This window comes from Nelusetta ayraudi, unplaced genomic scaffold (assembly GCF_046127955.1).
Source record: "Nelusetta ayraudi isolate G7.1 ecotype Tasmania unplaced genomic scaffold, CSIRO-AGI_Nayr_v1 ptg000056l, whole genome shotgun sequence".
NCBI lineage: Eukaryota > Metazoa > Chordata > Actinopteri > Tetraodontiformes > Monacanthidae > Nelusetta > Nelusetta ayraudi.
In genome coordinates, this window is record NW_027466106.1 from 2,127,501 (window position 1) to 2,144,587 (window position 17,087).

General features: G+C 42.8%; 2 protein-coding genes across 2 annotated transcripts in view; both read right to left on the minus strand.

Moving 5' to 3' along the window:
* Positions 1 to 859, minus strand: part of hmx2 (H6 family homeobox 2) — a 2,479-nt gene extending 1,620 nt beyond the window's left edge. The window contains exon 1 of the mRNA XM_076038282.1: positions 235 to 859. Within this exon, the coding sequence (XP_075894397.1) occupies positions 235 to 529 (295 nt within the window). The 5' untranslated portion in view covers positions 530 to 859. The remainder of the gene's footprint in view (positions 1 to 234) is intronic.
* A 5,309-nt stretch (positions 860 to 6,168) lies between these two features.
* Positions 6,169 to 9,072, minus strand: hmx3a (H6 family homeobox 3a). Its single transcript, XM_076038415.1, has 2 exons — positions 8,324 to 9,072; positions 6,169 to 7,696 (listed from the first exon to the last, which is right to left on the minus strand). Exons 1-2 carry the CDS (start codon positions 8,616 to 8,618, stop codon positions 7,068 to 7,070), a joined length of 924 nt encoding a protein of 307 aa, XP_075894530.1. The 5' UTR covers positions 8,619 to 9,072; the 3' UTR covers positions 6,169 to 7,067.
* Positions 9,073 to 17,087: the final 8,015 nt, after the last annotated feature.

Below are 17,087 nucleotides of genomic sequence, written 5' to 3' on the forward strand. Positions count from 1 at the left end.
CGCTAATATTTCCAAACACGAACTGATGCAATGTACCGTGAATTGCTGCTTATGAAAAAAATACGAGTCGCTTATTAATAGCATTATTCCATTGAAAATAGTAAATACGATGAATATGGTTTTAATATATTTTACCTGCAGCTTTATGATTTAAACGTACACATAATAATAATAATAATAATAATAATAATAATAATAATAATAATAATAATAATAATCCTGATTATTCCTTACCTAAACATGAGAAGTTGTGGGCTTGGTGCTGGCTGCATGGCTCGCTGTGACCCGTGTCGGAGCAGAAGCAGTCGGCCGAGTCCTCCCCGCCGCTGCACTCCTCCTCTGAGGACACCGACAGCGAGCGCCTCCGCGGCGGCGGAGGAGGAGGGAGAGGAGGAGGAGGCGGCCCCTTGGAGAGCTCTTTTGTCCCGGAGCGCGGCGCATCGGACGGCGTGCCCAGAATGGACTGGATGGTGAAGCTGGAAATCGGGCCCGACGAGCACTTGCTCCCGCTGTCTTCTGCGCTACTCATTCTCGCCTCATAACAGTATTGAAGTATTGACTGAATCTGGTCTCCTTGTATTCCGTGATTGCTGATTCTTGCGGTTGGGCGCGTAGAGGAGGAGAGAGGGGTAAAAAAAAAAAAAAATCAAAAAAAAAAAGAGATTGCGCAAGCTGTTTTTGTCCCCTTGCTGCTGCTGCCGCCGCTCTTGCTGCTGTTGTTGTTGTTGTTTTCGCCCCCCTCTCCCCTCTTTGCCTATTTAATTGTGGAGTTTCAACATTGCAGGAGTTGAAGGTGTTTTTTCTAGAGCTCGGTGAACATGAGTGTAATCCCGGTCCTCCTCCTTACGCTCTGGATCGCAGGCAGCACTGCTACGTTGCTTCATTTGCATGTAGGTAAGCTCCTCCTGGGCCAATGGCAGCCCCCGTCACGAGCCCGGAAATTTCAAACTCCTGTCAGGGTTTTTGGAATGGGGAGTATATCGAGAGTTTAGAAAAATGAGAAGACCATCGTTTTTTATATCTTTTTTTATTTATTTATTTATTTAACTGACCTTTGGGACATTTGTGTTGATATATGTAATTTTTGAATTTTCTAGGATAAATTCAACGAGCCTTAGGCATCAGTGAATGCCTTTTAAGTCAATTAACTCATCTTAAAAAAAAAATGACACATTTCACCGTATCACATCACATCACATGTTGCCGTTCATTATTATTAGAAATTCATTTTTAAATGATGTCTCGAGCCTCTTCTGAAATTGAACTCGTGCGTAAAAAAAATAACACAAACACCACGCGCCTGTTCATCTTTTACGCAAGCGAGACCCATTTAAGTGAGAGTGACCACATGCGTCACGTCAGTGGGTCACTCACGTTTTGTAACTCGCAATTGAGGACCCCGTTATTTTCTTTTATTATTTTTTTTTACCCCCCTGAAAATAATCAACTCATTCCTCGTCCATTATCCGCGATTAAGAATTAATTCAACCATCACCGAGCTAATCTGCCTCGTGATGACCGCGCGCGCAGTGCGCAAGGCCGGCTAATTGATTGACTAATTGATTGGAGGAGGTGGAGGTGGTGGTGGCTGGGTGGGTGTGGGCCGAGCGCACGCACGTGTCAGTTTTTGTTGTTTTGTGTGTGTGTGTGTGTGTGTGTGTGTGTGTGTGTGTGTGTGTGTGTGTGTGTGTGTGTGTGTGTGTGAGCGAGCCCCCCCGCACCGCTGCTCCCGCTCCCTATTAGTCTGGCATGCGGGGCAGCTGCGGGACTTGAGCCTCTTGTCGCTGCTTTGTGCGCAGAGGCCCTGACACATTACAGATGGTCAGCTTTAATCATCGTGTCAGCGTCTCTTCTCTCTCCCTCTTCTTTTTTCCGCCTTCCTGTGGCCACATAACCCGAGTTTGAGGCGGGATGCTGTTCGATAGATAGATAGATAGATAGATAGATAGATAGATAGATAACAGCACTAAATAAAGTCCAAAAAAATAAACTATACAGTAGTGATGATGATGATGATGATGATGATGAGAGATTCATCGCGGCAACTCCTGACGGACGCGTCTGGGCTCGCGCGTAAATACGTCGTCGTCTGCGGGGCCGGCAGCTGCTTAACGATCTCAAGCAGACGCAGCGGGTGGCTGGCTGGATGCTGATTTACGGTGGTTACACATAAGGCGTGAAATCAGCCGTGACAGATAAATGGGTTTATTTTATACGCGGCTCTCTTCAAACAAAGAGCCCCTTTTTGTCGGCGCCGTCATCTCCATCGTCCTCAGACAACTTTTCCTTTCTTTTCTTTCTTTCTCTCTTTAATTTCTGGGATGAGCTCGTCATTAGACAGTGGACATCCAAGACAAGGAGATGATCTTCGTCACTAAATGTCCAATGGTCACAATGTTCGTGTTGTTTCAGGCCTGTTAGCATTAAAAAGAAAAAAGAAAAAGAAAGAAAGAAAGAAAAGAAAGTCCATCCCCTTGCCGCGTTTTGCGCGCTTTACCTTTAACTCGGCGAGTGCTGCAAGCAGCGGGCCTAAGTTCGTGCTCTATCACATTGATGGGTGGTGTACGGCCGCCCTACCGCAATAACAGAACAAGATCTTTAGGAGGGGAGGGCGCAGGGGGGAGGAAGAGAGGGAAAGGTCTGAGAAAGACAGATGAAGTTATGAGCAGCTTTGATCTGGGAATCAAGCTTCGATAAATATTAAACAAAGAGCCCTTTTTTAACGCACAGTGTATTATGATGTATGGCGTGTCCAAGTCTAGAATAAGGAAATTACCGGAGAAAATGATATCAATAAATTTTCTAAGTATAAACGTTGATTATGTTTCGATTTTCATTCAAGGCAGCGGGGCCTGCTCTTTTTTCAGGAGGGAAACGCTGTGCGTGCGTGTGCGTGTGTTTGTGTGCGTGCGTGCGTGCGTGCGCGCGAAGGAGAGAGAGAGAGAGAGAGAGAGAAAAGAAGAAAGGGGAGGGAGAGAGTTGTAAACGCAAGCAGAGCGCGCGCCAGCCCTGGAGGTGTACAATTTATGTAATCTGAGTGTGGAAATGAACTGGGTAATTTATTGGAAAACACAAAGTCAGGAAGATTGGATCAGCGCAGCCTATCCACGGGCTCCTATCCATCAAGTTCCAATTAACAAGCCAACCATTGAGTTTTAATGGCTTTCCAATCTACTGGCCTGATAGACTCATCAATTCCTCGGGGAGAAATTAAGAAAATCGACCGCCCCCTCGGCGTGCCGGTGTCATTCTTCACGGCAACTATATGTCAAATTAAAAACACAATTAAAATTTAAACTGTTCCAATCAGACGGTGCCCCGCAACCTATGTTTCACTTAATAGAACTTTGATGAAAATCTGATGCGCGTTCAATCAGCGAGGCAAATGGCGGCGGGGTGGTGGATGGCTTTTAAGAGCACATTTCCTGCGCCGAGACGTGTCGGAAAAGAGTTGCTTTTTTGTGGGTCAGAGGGGACAACACCGGCTCTGAAGCGTCACAGCAGGGGCGTGTGTGTGTGTGTGTGTGTGTGTCTGTGTGTGTGTGTGTGTGTGTGTGTGTGTGTGTGTGTGTGTGTCTGTGTGTGTGTGTGTGTGTGTGTGTGTGTGTGTGTGTGTGTGTGTGTGATGTGCTCGGATTACTTCTGTTAAACCTCTGATTGTGGCGTTTGTGCTCCGTAATAGGCGGCGTTTTGTTCCGCGAGAGGAAGTGGAACTTTTGAGATGAACTTTGCAGACGTTCCCATTCGGCTTCCAAAATAAAATGCTTTGTTTTGCTACAAAACGTCCTTTTGTTGTTGTTGTTGTTGTTGTTGTTGTCGTCGTCGTCTCTTGAAGTATTCATTGAGTTCATTGGGCCCATGCATATATGATTGTTTTTTAGAAAAATCAAAACCTGTGCAACAGGAACCTTAATGTTTTGATTTTCCGACACCGAGCCCACACCTCTGGTTGCTTTTGACTAATCTGAACAGCCCACCACTGATATATGTAGGAGTCGGTGGCTTCAGACTGCAACCATAAGCATTATGCAAGGCGGTGGGGGCCACTTGTGTTTACAAACTGCCACTAAAAAGCCGCGATAGGGCTCAAAATTACCCCCCCCCCCCCCCCCCCCCCTCTATTCCGCGCCCACATTTTAATGCAGCGCTCCGCGGTCGAGTCCGTTTGGCCCGGTTTCCCCGCAAATGTACTTTATCTGATTTTGGCCCCTGCCGCCCTCTCTCTTTTACATAAAGATGTCGCACAAATGGAAATTATCGAGTGGTAATTTTTTCAATTTATGCGCGCGAATCAAGGTCATTGCGCCGAGCCCCGTAGCGGGCGCGAAAAACGTTGCTCTTTACTTGACGCAATATGATGCAGACGTTTGCGGATCGATACGTGCCAGAGGAATAATGCCACACCAATCTATTAATTTTTGCAGTAATGGGTTGAGTGTGCGCGCTAGGTGCGCGTCAATACTTGTGTGATCTAACGATGTTCGCATGGACTCTTTTTGTCTCTTGATGAGGTCATGCAGCCTATTGCTGACTGATTCATCTCCGCAGTTGTTACACATTCGAAATTTGATCCTGACCTTTGGTCAAATGGACGGCGTGGTTCATTTAATTCAAAGATGATATTATCAAGTAAAATTCAAAGGAATATGTTTTATTTTTCTCCTCAAGGGTAACATTCTTCATGTTTTGGGCAAACCAGGTGAAAACATAGTCAGTTATTTTCATAGAGTAAAAACAGGTCACTTCGGACTTACTAAATGGGCATCATGCAAAAAGATATTTTTCTTGATTTCAATTGCGAAAAAATAATATACATCTTTTATATTTTTTATAACATTTTTTTTTCCCAGTGATCAAGTTTACTTATGTCCAGTGCACCTGCAAGAATAGCTGTTGATTTGACAACAAACTCCAAAAAATGATCCAAGAAAATTGCCATATGAATATAGGCAGTTGAATTTTTATAGAGACATGTTTCTGTTTTTATTTTGTCAGACAAACGTTGTTTATTATTATTATTATTGTTATTATTATTATTATTATTATTATTTATATTATTATTATTATTATTATTATTATTATTATTATTATTATTATTATTTTAAAGAAGAAGTTGGGATTTAGTCCGTCTTGTTCTTCTGTATCCTCTCAAAGTTTTGATTCTAAATGTTAAAGATGTATGACTGTGTTCTTTAAACGCAAAGTCTTTTGAATAGTGCAACTGCATGCCTGTGTAATAGGCCAGACTCAGCGTCCATTGAGTTATCCGGCATCAAGTGTCAGGTGGCACCTGCGCCTGCCATTCAATATATTTTTTGGTTCCAATATGGAGCAGCTTTTTTCCCCCCCCCAAATTCTGGCAGCACATTAAACTGTTAACAAATCGGGTTGTTTTCGTGGGATACACGGAGTGAAATAATAAAACCAAAGATTAAAAAAATAAAAAATAAATGAAAAATAAAAAAGTGTCTTGAGGCAACGTAACTGGAAGTCGTTTCTCAACAAGTCTCTCAGAATACGGTGTTAAAATGCAATTACGGTTAAAAATAATAATTTACACATTAAGCCCCTAAAATTAAAATAACAAATACATGGATGATAATAATAATAATAATAATAATAATAATAATAATAATAATAATAATAATAAATAATAATAATGATGACATAGTGCTAACATTACTTTGAAGAACTCACTCACCCCAGCTCTCTCTCTCTCTCTTTCTCTCTCTCTCACACACACGCGAGAGAAAAATGCTAAAAGACAGCAGCTCTTAAGAGTAATGCCCTCTTCTGAATACATTACCCGTAATGTTGGCAAGATGGTGGCAATTACGTATCTAATTGACCGAGCCACTTTTTATGTAAAATAACGTATTTAAAGTGCATAACACTAAGATGATTGCAGGAAACCACCTGCCCGAGCTGTGCACTCGTGTGTGTGTGTGTGTGTGTGTGTGTGTGTGTGTGTGTGTGTGTGTGTGTGTGTGTGTGTGTGTGTGTGTGTGATATTTTCATAAGGATGCGCTTTAATTTGGGAAATATTCTTCCACCTTTTGGTGCGTAAATAATCCAAATGTAGGAATTCAATATTCTTCAGGCGAGAGACAAAACAACATCGACTGAATAGTTCAAAACCACAGCAAGCCACATAAAAATGTATACAAATGCGTAAGGAATATCCTCCATTTATTTCACAACATGATTCAGCAATACAATATCAAAAAACGTTGGTTTTCAGCTGTACAAAAGAGACGCCGTGAGAGGCTTCTCGCCACGTGCCTCGTTAAATACATACATTTACATTTATCTTTCATTTTACACCAGTGTTGTCTTGTTTTTCTTTTCTTTCCCCCCTGCTCCGTGTCAAAGAACACAAATGAAATCCAAAACAGACTGCTCGACGGACGTGTGTGTGAAGGTGTGGGGGGTAAAAAAAAAAAGAAAAAAAAAAAGGTTATCTTACAGTTGAGAGCGTCTTGATTGTCCACCGTTAAAAAAAAAAGAGAGGAGGGATTCGCCTGCATTGAAAGGCCATCAATATGAAATCAATTGATTTTTTTTTTTTTTTAAATCTTGCGGATGAATTCATTCACAGCACACCATCGATTTATTGCAGATCCTTGTCTTGCGGCTCGCGTTGACCAGTGCAAGCAGTTGGTGAAATGAAAAAGCAAATAGAACTGCTGATAAAAGAGGTGACCAACAATAATAATAATAATTATTATTATTATTATTATTATTATTATTATTATTATTATTATTATTATTATTATTATAATAATAATAATAATAATAATAATAAAAATAAATCACGTGTAAACGGTGACTTTATGGGGAAACAATGACAGAATACAGTATTTGACAAAGTAAGACCGTAGGCCTGCTAGTGTGTCCCCCTGTCCTTACTTTTTTCTTTTTTTTTCCTCTTCATTTAGTCACTCGTATAAAAATATTCAGTTTTTTGTGTCACTTTTATGATGCATTGTTTTGCCTTTTCTTAAAAAAAAATATATACCCAGCAGGACTCTTCATATTTCTTCTTCTGCTGCTGCTGCTGCTGCTGCTCAGACCGGTCTGAGCAACGGCACGGACGTGACGATGGGGTGGGAGTAGTAGACCCCCGGGTGCGGGAAGGTGAGCAGGGGCTGGCTGGCGGGCACGCTGGCCCCCGTGGCGCCGCCGCCGCTCTCCGTCACCGAGTTCTCGTGGTAGAGGATGGGCACCCGCACTATCCTCTGCGCCGCGGCGTGGCTCAGGTTGGCCGCCTCCAGCTCGGCGGCCAGCTGCCTCTTCCACTTGTTCCTGCGGTTCTGGAACCAGATCTTCACCTGCGTCTCCGTCAGGTGCAGCGACGCCGCCAGGCCGGCGCGCTCCGAGCTGCTCAGGTAGCGCTTCATGTCGAAGGTGGACTCCAGCTGGAACACCTGGCTGCGCGAGAACACCGTGCGCGTCTTCTTCTTGCGGCACGGCTTCTTGTCGTCGTCCCGCTTCTTCCACTCGTCCTGCTCCTCCCTCTTGGCCTCCTCCGAGTCGCTCTCCTCCAGGATGATCTCGTCGCCGCTCTTGCTGTTGTTGTGCTCGTCCTCGTCCTCGTCGTCCTTCGCCTCCGGCTCGGATTTGAGCACCAGGTCCGGAGAGTCCCGGTCCGTGCCGGAAGTCGGAGAAGATTCTCTGAGTCCCGCTTTCAGGGCGACTGTCGGGGAGGAAGCAGAGACGTGTGCTCGTTTAGAGAGGAAGTGATGTCTGTTTACAATTTGGGCTTTTATTGCAGCCTGTTGATCTGGGTCACCGTGACGGGAGGTTGTAACACTTGCTAGTTGTAACTTCTAAATCTAGTCCATTTTAAATACATGGTCTATAAAACACGGAATTGCAGTAGCACTACACAAAAGTACATTGCACTATTTCTTCTGACAAAATTAAAAACCTATTTTAACTGTCACCCCGGCCTGATTAGAATACAAAATGTACGCTGAGCCTGGTCATACCCAGTGTCACTTTCTTCATCTAACGGTGCCTGTGCCTCTCATGCAATAACAAAATAAGCAGTGTGTTATATTCGTATGGCGCTACAGCCTGGTGCGCAAAGGCATACCAAACTATTTCCTTTTAGAAGACAGGCCCAGAAATACACCTAACTCGTGTGAATGCAACTTTGAAAATGTAGTGCAGGTGTCCTACAATGGGAAACAGTTTCCCCCACACAGCTGTTTTCAAACTCTCCACAGCAACTACCCCCGTTTAAAAAAAAAATATTGCTTTAATAAAGCAGAGAATGTGGGGACAAATGTCTCTCCTTATCCCCGTGCCCTGGCCTCACCTTCACTCCTGTGTATGTTCGAGGATGAGCTGAGGGCGTAGGGGTACCACCACGCCGAGGTGCGCTCCAGGTAGTGAGCCGGCAGGCTGAACCTTTGCGTGGGCAGCTCGAAGCGCGGAAAGTTGAAATCCCCGATGTGAGCGAGCGGAAATCCTCCATCCGGGGCCGCCTTGGTGGCGGCCAGCACCGGCTTGGCTCTGGCTGCCGGCTTGCTGTCGCAGTTGAGCAGGTTTTTGATGAAGAACGGAGACTCCTTGGCCGAGGAGGTGCACGTTTCTTGCGTCGTCTCTGGCATCGCGGCGGCTGCAGTGTGGATCAGAGGAGCAGGAGGAAAACACTGACCGACACACCTACTGGCGCTATCCCGGCTGCGAAGAGTCCTTTGTAATTTGTATTATTATATAATTTTTTTTTTTGCCTCGGTGACTTTCGGGAATAAAAAATGAATTGAAAAAAAAAAAGAAAAAAAAAAGCAGAGCCCAGATTCACAAGCGGCGCGGCGCGTCCTCCGAGGCTAGAAAAACAACAAAATCAAAGAGCCGTGCGCGAAAACGTGCGGGTTGCGAGCCCTCAGATGTGTCATTCCGCTCTCTCCTTTGGCGCGCACAAAAACCCCCCGAAAAGCGCGTCCGCCGTGTCAGTCAGCCGCGGCGTTTGATGCAAGGCTAATGATGAAATAAAAATGTCATCCAAGTTAAATGCGGAAAGTATAGGCGATTGGGCATGTACAATGGCAAATGGGATTAAGGGAGAGACGGCGAGGGGGGAGGAGAGAGAGAGAGAGAGAGAGAGAGAGAGAGAGAGAGAGAGAGAGAGAGAGAGAGAGAGAGAGAGAGAGAGAGAGAGAGAGAGAGAGAGAGAGAGAGAGAGAGAGAGAGAGAGAGAGAGAGAGAGAGAGAGAGAGAGAGAGAGAGAGAGAGAGAGAGAGTCCTCCCCTCTCCGCGAGCTCTGGCTGCAGGCGGTGTGTGCTCGACTGTTATTGGTCTCATACAGTCCAATTAGGCAGCAAATGAGCACGGGGCTGTTAGCGCCAAAAAAGGAAGTGCCGTCCGCACACAAGCGCCCCCACCGCAAACATCAGTCACTTATCGCGCCTCGGCCTCGGACAGAGCTCGAGTTCCATGCACAGTAAATATATACAGTGAGGCATTTCTCAAGCACTTTTAATTTGCGGCATTTAAAAAAAAAAAAAAAAAAAAAAAAAAAAAGAGTAATTGCCATTTAGAGCTGACACTGGTTAGCCAAGGTCCAAATGAAGTCCTTTTACATATGTGGATTCATGAAAGATTAATCCACTGTGCAGTGATAAATACAGGCAGACTGTTCACGTCTGTCCTCCACGCCACTCAATCATTTGAGAAAATATATATTTTAAGAAAAGGGGGGGGACTTTTTAAAAAATATATATATATATTATTGTTTGCAATGCTTATTTTTAGCCCATAATTTGCCCGGCATATTATTGTTGTAATAGAAAAAAAAATCAACCAGTCCTCAGGTACTATTACAGGTTAAGACTTTGTTGTTCCTTGTATGCTCTCTTTTTTTTCAACATCTCTTCCTAATGTAATAATATGGAAAGCTGCACACATTTTCACCAGTTCTATATTTTAATCTTGTAAAAATGTTGTTATGATAAAAGCAGCTTTCTCTGTAACACTGATATTTCAAAAGATAAATAAATAAATAAAATCAGCAAAGGCAAGGCCTTTGTTTAGTCTATATTGGAGGTGATTATCCTCTCTAATAATTCAAAAACTAAACAAAAATGTTACAGTTTGCTGATATTGTCAGTGTTATACCAAAACAGGGCAATTAGCAGGACATTTCTATTTCAGCGATTTGCAGAGAGGCGCTTCCACAATGTCTGCATTTGTGGGAGTGAATGTGCCAGATACGTGGCCATGCATGTATATTAATTCACGGGTGTACTCTAAATTGACTTGTTATTAAAGAGAAGGCCATCGGTGTCAGTCCTCTAGAGTAAAAGCGGGGAAACAGTGCCCTCTGTCGGCCAACAATTGGAAACACAGGTGTACAGTGGGTCAGCTCAACACACTAGTCTGTGTGTGTGTGTGTGTGTGTGTGTGTGTGTGTCACACAACAAGATGCTGTGCAGTTGTGTCCATGTAATTACCATGAGTTCATTTAGCCAGCTGCTCAGGTGTAGCTATCCTGTTACTGCAATGTAATTCTCACACAGCTTTCCGCAGGGCCATCCTCAGGTGTCCTGTCACATACTCAGGCCGCACTGCAATCATCCCGGAGATGTGAAGCTTCCTTGGCTCTCGTTTGCTTGTTTACCTGGAAAGCTGCGAACCTGCAAACCGCAGCTGCCACACTGTTTGTTTGTAATTTATGGCAAATTGCTGGCAGCTATATGGTACCCAGAAATTCTCCATTAAAAATGATGGTCACAATGTAGAGAATATTTCGGTATGTTGTTTTGGCAACTGTAAATTTAGCAGGGCAGAGCTAGTTGTTTAAGGTAGTCTGCTTTAAAAAAAAAAAAAAAAACAGTTAAAAACCTATTAACGATAACTTCCTGTGATAGTAACAGACTATTGTCAGTAATAAACACAACACTTGTGATATATTACAGTATATTCTATTGCAGCTAATTCACATTTGCAGTAAATTTCTAGCAGCTGTATTTGCCAGAATTTGACTGTAGGAAATACAGTACAACACATGAGGAATTACAATTAGCTGGCATAGGTTTTACAGTCACCAACAGCCTAAATCCTATATCCAATAGTGATAGTTAACAAAATAAAGCCCATCCCATCAATTTTTTTTTCCACTGATCCAACTTGTCGGCAAAGCGGCTGACAAGTTCATGTTTACGACGGCTGAATAAACATGAACAAATGAGTCACTTGACCTCAAGAGAAAAAGAGTCACTGATCATTCGCCAATCACCAGCTCTGATTGTGGGCTTGTCATTACTAACACACAGTCCGCGGCAACAGGGGCCCATCTGGAACAAGCTTTCAGCTTATTTCAGCGACGAACCGCCCAAGGTGTGACACATTTTCTGTTCCTCCACATGCTTAGTTCTATAGACTAAAAATAGACTAAAAATGCTTCTGCAGCTTATAACTGCCGACTGCATGGTCAATGGTTTTCTGTTTTTTCAAGGAAAAAAAAGACGTTTGACTCAGATTTGCTTGAAAATCACAGGGAGGACTGTTCAGTGAGAGTACAGACTGTTCCACGGTAGCAGAGCACAGAAAAGTAAAAAGCCCAACATACATCGCTTTACAGCAGTAAAGGTGCTTGGTTTGATACCCTGGTTTGAAACTCATAAAATCCTAATGACTAATTATGCTCTCACACTACAGAGCTCACCAACATGATTTTTCACATCATTGGTTATCACCTTTGTGGCCATGTGCTACATTGGACTGATGGAAGAATTAAATAAATCTGTGTAAACATATTTTCATCCCCAATTAAGCAAATTAAACTACTGACCTAGAATCATTTTAAGGTTCCCAACCTCTAATTCTAATGTGACTCTCTAAAATGAGTCATTATAGAGCCCGTATTACCTCCACAAGTAAATTAATCAATCATACGTTCATTCATCTTATGTTCATAATCACTGAATATAACTTACAGTGTTTTTTGCTTTTTTCTTCTCTGGTGACCTCTTGGAATCTGTGGTGGTTCTGGACACAAGAGTGGACACCACAAATAATAACACATCTGTTTGCAAATAATATGCTGGTATTGCTTGAATATGTTGGAGTTAACGTCTGTTAGCTCTAACACAACAACCAAGAAAATAAATAATACACGTTGAGATCGGGTGTTTGAAAAAAAAAAAAAAAATCACCATAACAAATAATACAAATCAATGTTTGTTTGTAATGCATTCATTAGAAACGCAGCAGAAACTGCCCTGAGGCCATACAGGCCCATTTGAATGTTCCATAAGTCTATTTTTGTTGCTTCTCGGGTAGGTTACCATGACTTTTATATTATTTATTTCAAAGCACAGAGGTATTGATTATTTCACAAGAAAAATGACAAATGGCAGCAGGGAATGACACGGTCAGCAGGTTCTATTAGAGAAATGATAGTGTTGCTCGTGGTTTGTTAAAAGGGCCAGTTTAGATACTTTATAGGTTTACATCCATCATCGTCTAATGACCTGTTTGATGAAAAACACGCGCTCGGGTGACAACAGCCCTGCGCAGCCAACTTCACTGTGTAATTGCTCCCATATTAAATATAGATTTTTGTTTTGATATCTTGTGAGAATTCCTTTCTGTGGATCAAAATTGTGATAAAAGACATGGATGCAATGAGGGGAAAAAAGTCTAAAGGGGTGGGGGAAGGGGACTGGAGGCAAATGGGTGGAAAAAAAACAGGCTGGTGCGAGATGTTCTCAGTGAGGGAGGAGTTTGTGACCTTGCAGCATTGGAAAGCTGCAGTGTCTTTTTGAACCGAGGTGGGTAATACGACAGTACATTTTTGAAAGACTCAAGGTATGTGGCTGTGATTGGCTGGGGTGGATTTAGTCTTGCTAACCACGCAGTGAAGGAATGCAATCCCTGACTCATATGTGATGCGAGTATGTTTATGAAGGGAACGGTGGGTCGGGTTAGTTCTTTGGTTTTTAAAAAAAAAAGTCATTAAAAATTGCAGTTTATGTGCAGACAAGCCTCAGCAACTATTGGCTTCCTATGTGTCCCCTCCAACTCCTTCACTTGCAAAAGGCAACTGTTAACGGTTGGCGTTAACTTGGGAAAGAAAAGGTAGGTGTTTAAACGTACGTGTATTTTTCCTTTGAGGGCTCCGCTTGGGAATGCCAGTCCCGGTTTTCACACTGTCCCATTCCGCGTGGCATACTCGGGTTGTGTACATGAAATATCCAAATTATAAAAAAAAAAAAAAATACCCAAAACACTGGCATTCGGTATTGGCCGGTGTACCACACAGCGCTAAAAGATACATCCAGACCTGGGATGCCAGTGTGGCAAGATTAAATGCATACATTTTGGTATAGTCACAGTGTAGCTGAACAGAATGCGGTACTTATCGTTGTAACCTCTCCAGCGAGCAAACCTCCTATTTTAACTGGACCATCCTGTTGCAACGAGCCATTAAACCGCTGAAGGCCACGCCGAGACTGCTCGGATTTAAGTATTGCTTTTAACTTGAAAAGGAATTGGTGGCCCTCCACTGACCCAGCAAGCTTTAATTGGGATTGTGCGAGTATTGATTGCAAGTGGCCTGGAAAATCGTGAATTACAGCCTGGTTAGGTGTTACTCAGCCCCTGAGTCGAAGGAGCTCAATGTCATCCAGCTCTGAATATCTTAGTCACCACGTGACTGGAGGGGAGTCTTTATCCTTCCTGCAAAAACAGGAAATGTCGAAAAACAGAGGGATATGACTTTTCTTTTTGGCAAAGGCAGTTGCATCAATCACTTCTGCACCCCCACCCCCCTTACAACTACATAATGTCTTGGCATTATCTTATGAGTGGATGGACATCCAGACGGTGACACATCATCCGCTGCTGTCGTTTTATCTGCATTTTATCACTCCTTCCCCTCCATTCCTTTTTTTTTTTGGCAGAAATGATGACCTCTGTAAGCTTTGGATGGAAACAGTCAGGGGAATGATGTAGCTCTTTTTCTCTATTACCACAAGCTTCAATCAAAGGCCTCCATGCGCCAAGCTCAATATCCACTCTCTGTTCCTCCAAAAACTCTTCTCCTCCTATTGGCAGATTTTACACACACTGCCACTATATGTCATTACCACTCGATAATCTGGAGAGGGCAACAAAAAAGTTCTCATCAGCGTCAGCCTGAGATATAGATATGGGCCAGGTAACAAATGGCCAAATGCACAGGCAACAGGGGAGACCATCAATAAAACAATTTCTTGTGTCATAACAGCCGTGCTTTTCCTAAAGCTAACCTTTCAAAACTTTCCCCCCCTCCAAACCGCCGCAGCCCCGACCATTAGAGCCCTGCCTTGTGAGTTTAATGGGTTCCGTACAAACAATATTCCGCCATAATGGAAAAAAGGTTGAAGTCAGTGAAGAGGGATGAAGTCATAAACACACATAATTGAGAATCAAAGACCAATAAATTTTAAACTGCCATCCATTTTCGCCTTTTAGATGATGATCTATGTCATCATGCTTGCAGGAGGATAGAGTAGAATATAACCTAAAAAATAAATAAATAAATAAAAAATGAGAACAATAAATTTTTATAAACATACACCTTCATTATTCTTTCATTTTATTTATTAGGGACTGAGCCCCAGTGATTAGACCAGCTCTGAATCTGCTATCGCCAGAGTGAAAGACTCAATTGGTATTCAAATGTTTTCTTTTGTAGTTCCGCCGCATGTTCAAACCCCATTTTGATCCCCTGAACATAGACTGAAATCTGCAAAATTTTGCATGCAGGTAAAAGCAAATGTATACAGCTCTCTAGCGCCACCTACAAACACCCGAAAACACTTAAACTCGGCCCTACTGGCCACTCGAAAGGTCATAAAAACATGGGACACGTGTTCCTCTCTTCAAGACCTACGTTTCACACACTCAAACTTCAACTGGAAGTGAGCCATTTCCATTTGTTTTTCCATTTAAACCCCTACCACTCCAAAGCCGTTTACTCACTGTTCTTCAAACTTCAGGATATGGCAGTAAACACTTCGATGAACAAAAGTGCCCTTTGGGTCATTTCACAAAAACACACAGTTTTCATTTTACAGCTCTTCAAAGACTGGACAGGAAGAGCCTGTAATTAAGAATATAATAAAAATTGAACCCAGGTCACCCACAACAGAACCAACAGTTTTGCCTGCTAGGCTGTACACTCTTCTTGATGGAGGACTGCAGTGGTATGTAAGTACTTCGATCTTGGTTAAGTTCCAGTTATCCCAAACATGAATATAAATAGAAACTCCATAAATAGGATCCTGCCTTCTCAGTTTATTTGTCTATCTCCAAAACCACCTAGAAAGAGGTGAAACACTGAGGCCATCACACTTCTTCCCTTGTCAGTGCTGAAGATGCCCTGGTGACTGACTGACTGACTGACTGACTCTCAACTTGGAGATAGCAGAATCAAATCTCAGCGCCGACCAGAGATACAAAATGTGTGTCTTATGCTCAAGTGGACGGTCAATTCTGTGAGTTTCGGGCTGATTAAAGTATCTGATAATAATATTGAAAAGATAACTTGATTCTATTATTCATTCATTTGTTTACATTTTTCTTATCTTCTTCTTCGTCTTCTTCCATTTTTCTGCAGCCCTCCTAGTGCCCCCTAGCTTCCCCCCTAAGGGGCCGCGTCCCCTCTTTGAAAACCACTGCTGTAGTTAACAGTTTGAGAGTCATAAACCAGGGCACAGAATGGCTTTCCAATTTAATAGATTGATGGACTTATTCAGTCCTAAGGGATGTATTAAGAAAACTGGGTACTTTCACACAGCCACTGCCAGTTTTGACAGGACCTTTTCTCCCCGCTAACCTACTCGCCTTCTTTACTCCTAAATTTACAGATTAGGGTAACCTGAAAATAAAATGAAAAGTCAGTGTTTCCTCTTTCCATCCTCCCCTTATCGGTTTGCGCAAAGCTCTGCTTGGCTGATTTGTTATTTAGATGAGACCGTCGTGAAAGTGTGTCAGAAGAATGGGCTCATTTTAATGGCCTGATTATCGTGGGTCATTTGAAACTGTGAAATCAAGGAAGCCATTCAGTGCCACTTAACAATGACGCTAAATGTGACACAGGCAGGCAGCTCATTCAGCCAAGAATGCAGATTTGTTTGTGTGTTGCTCCTTTTAAAGAGACAGTTTGTATTTCATTCCGTAAGTGGCAAGAATTCACTTCATGACAATTCAGGAACAGGACATTTTTATAACATGGTCGTTGATTTGGCGACATGTGGGGAATTGTTACACTGGGGTTAATTCACTGCTTTTTGTTTCTATGTAGGTTGAGTAAGAAGTCATTTAGCATCTAGCTTAGCATGTAGGATAGAGTCTGGAAAGTGGCAACAGTCAAACACATTATAATCATTTTAGACCAGTATTTATATCATCTGGCATCCAAAAAAAATGAAATGTATTGCTGCTGAGCAGCAATAAATGCACATGATCCAGTTCCCACCAGGACCCAGGTTAGTATGAGGTTTCCTTTGTTTGTTTCCAATCATAACAAGTCCAAGCTAAAGTTGCTTTTTGCTATTTTCAGCTTTTTATGCCCCAGTCTAGGGGGAAGTGGAGCACAACACAAAGGCTCTCCATGGAATGGAAGACCGTGCACCATTTTGTTACAGTCGACAAGATTGATTTTTATTTACAACAACCACCTCAGTGTAGACGTCAGCGAGGGCCTGGCCAATATAATGAACCAAAAGGTTCTTATGAAGATCTTACCTATCAGAGAGCGGGAACAAATAAATGCCAACAAAACTAGCCTCTTTGGCAGAAACAATAGGAGAAACTTAACAAAAATGCTTCCCCTCCCCTACAGCCTAGTGGACAAACTAAACCAGGGCACCTTGACAAAAGCGTAGGGTAGCAACACATCTCCAGATGGATTCCATTTTTAAGGAAGAGGAAGAAGAGGCTAATGAGTTAATAAGCTGTCCTCCCACTTATATATCAGCACCAGCCAATTAGTGACTACGTTTAATTTGCACAGCTTAATCGAGCTATGCTCAAAATTCTGTTTTCCCGTCTAATCGGACTTCTGTCCTTGTCCCAGTATACATGCAGCT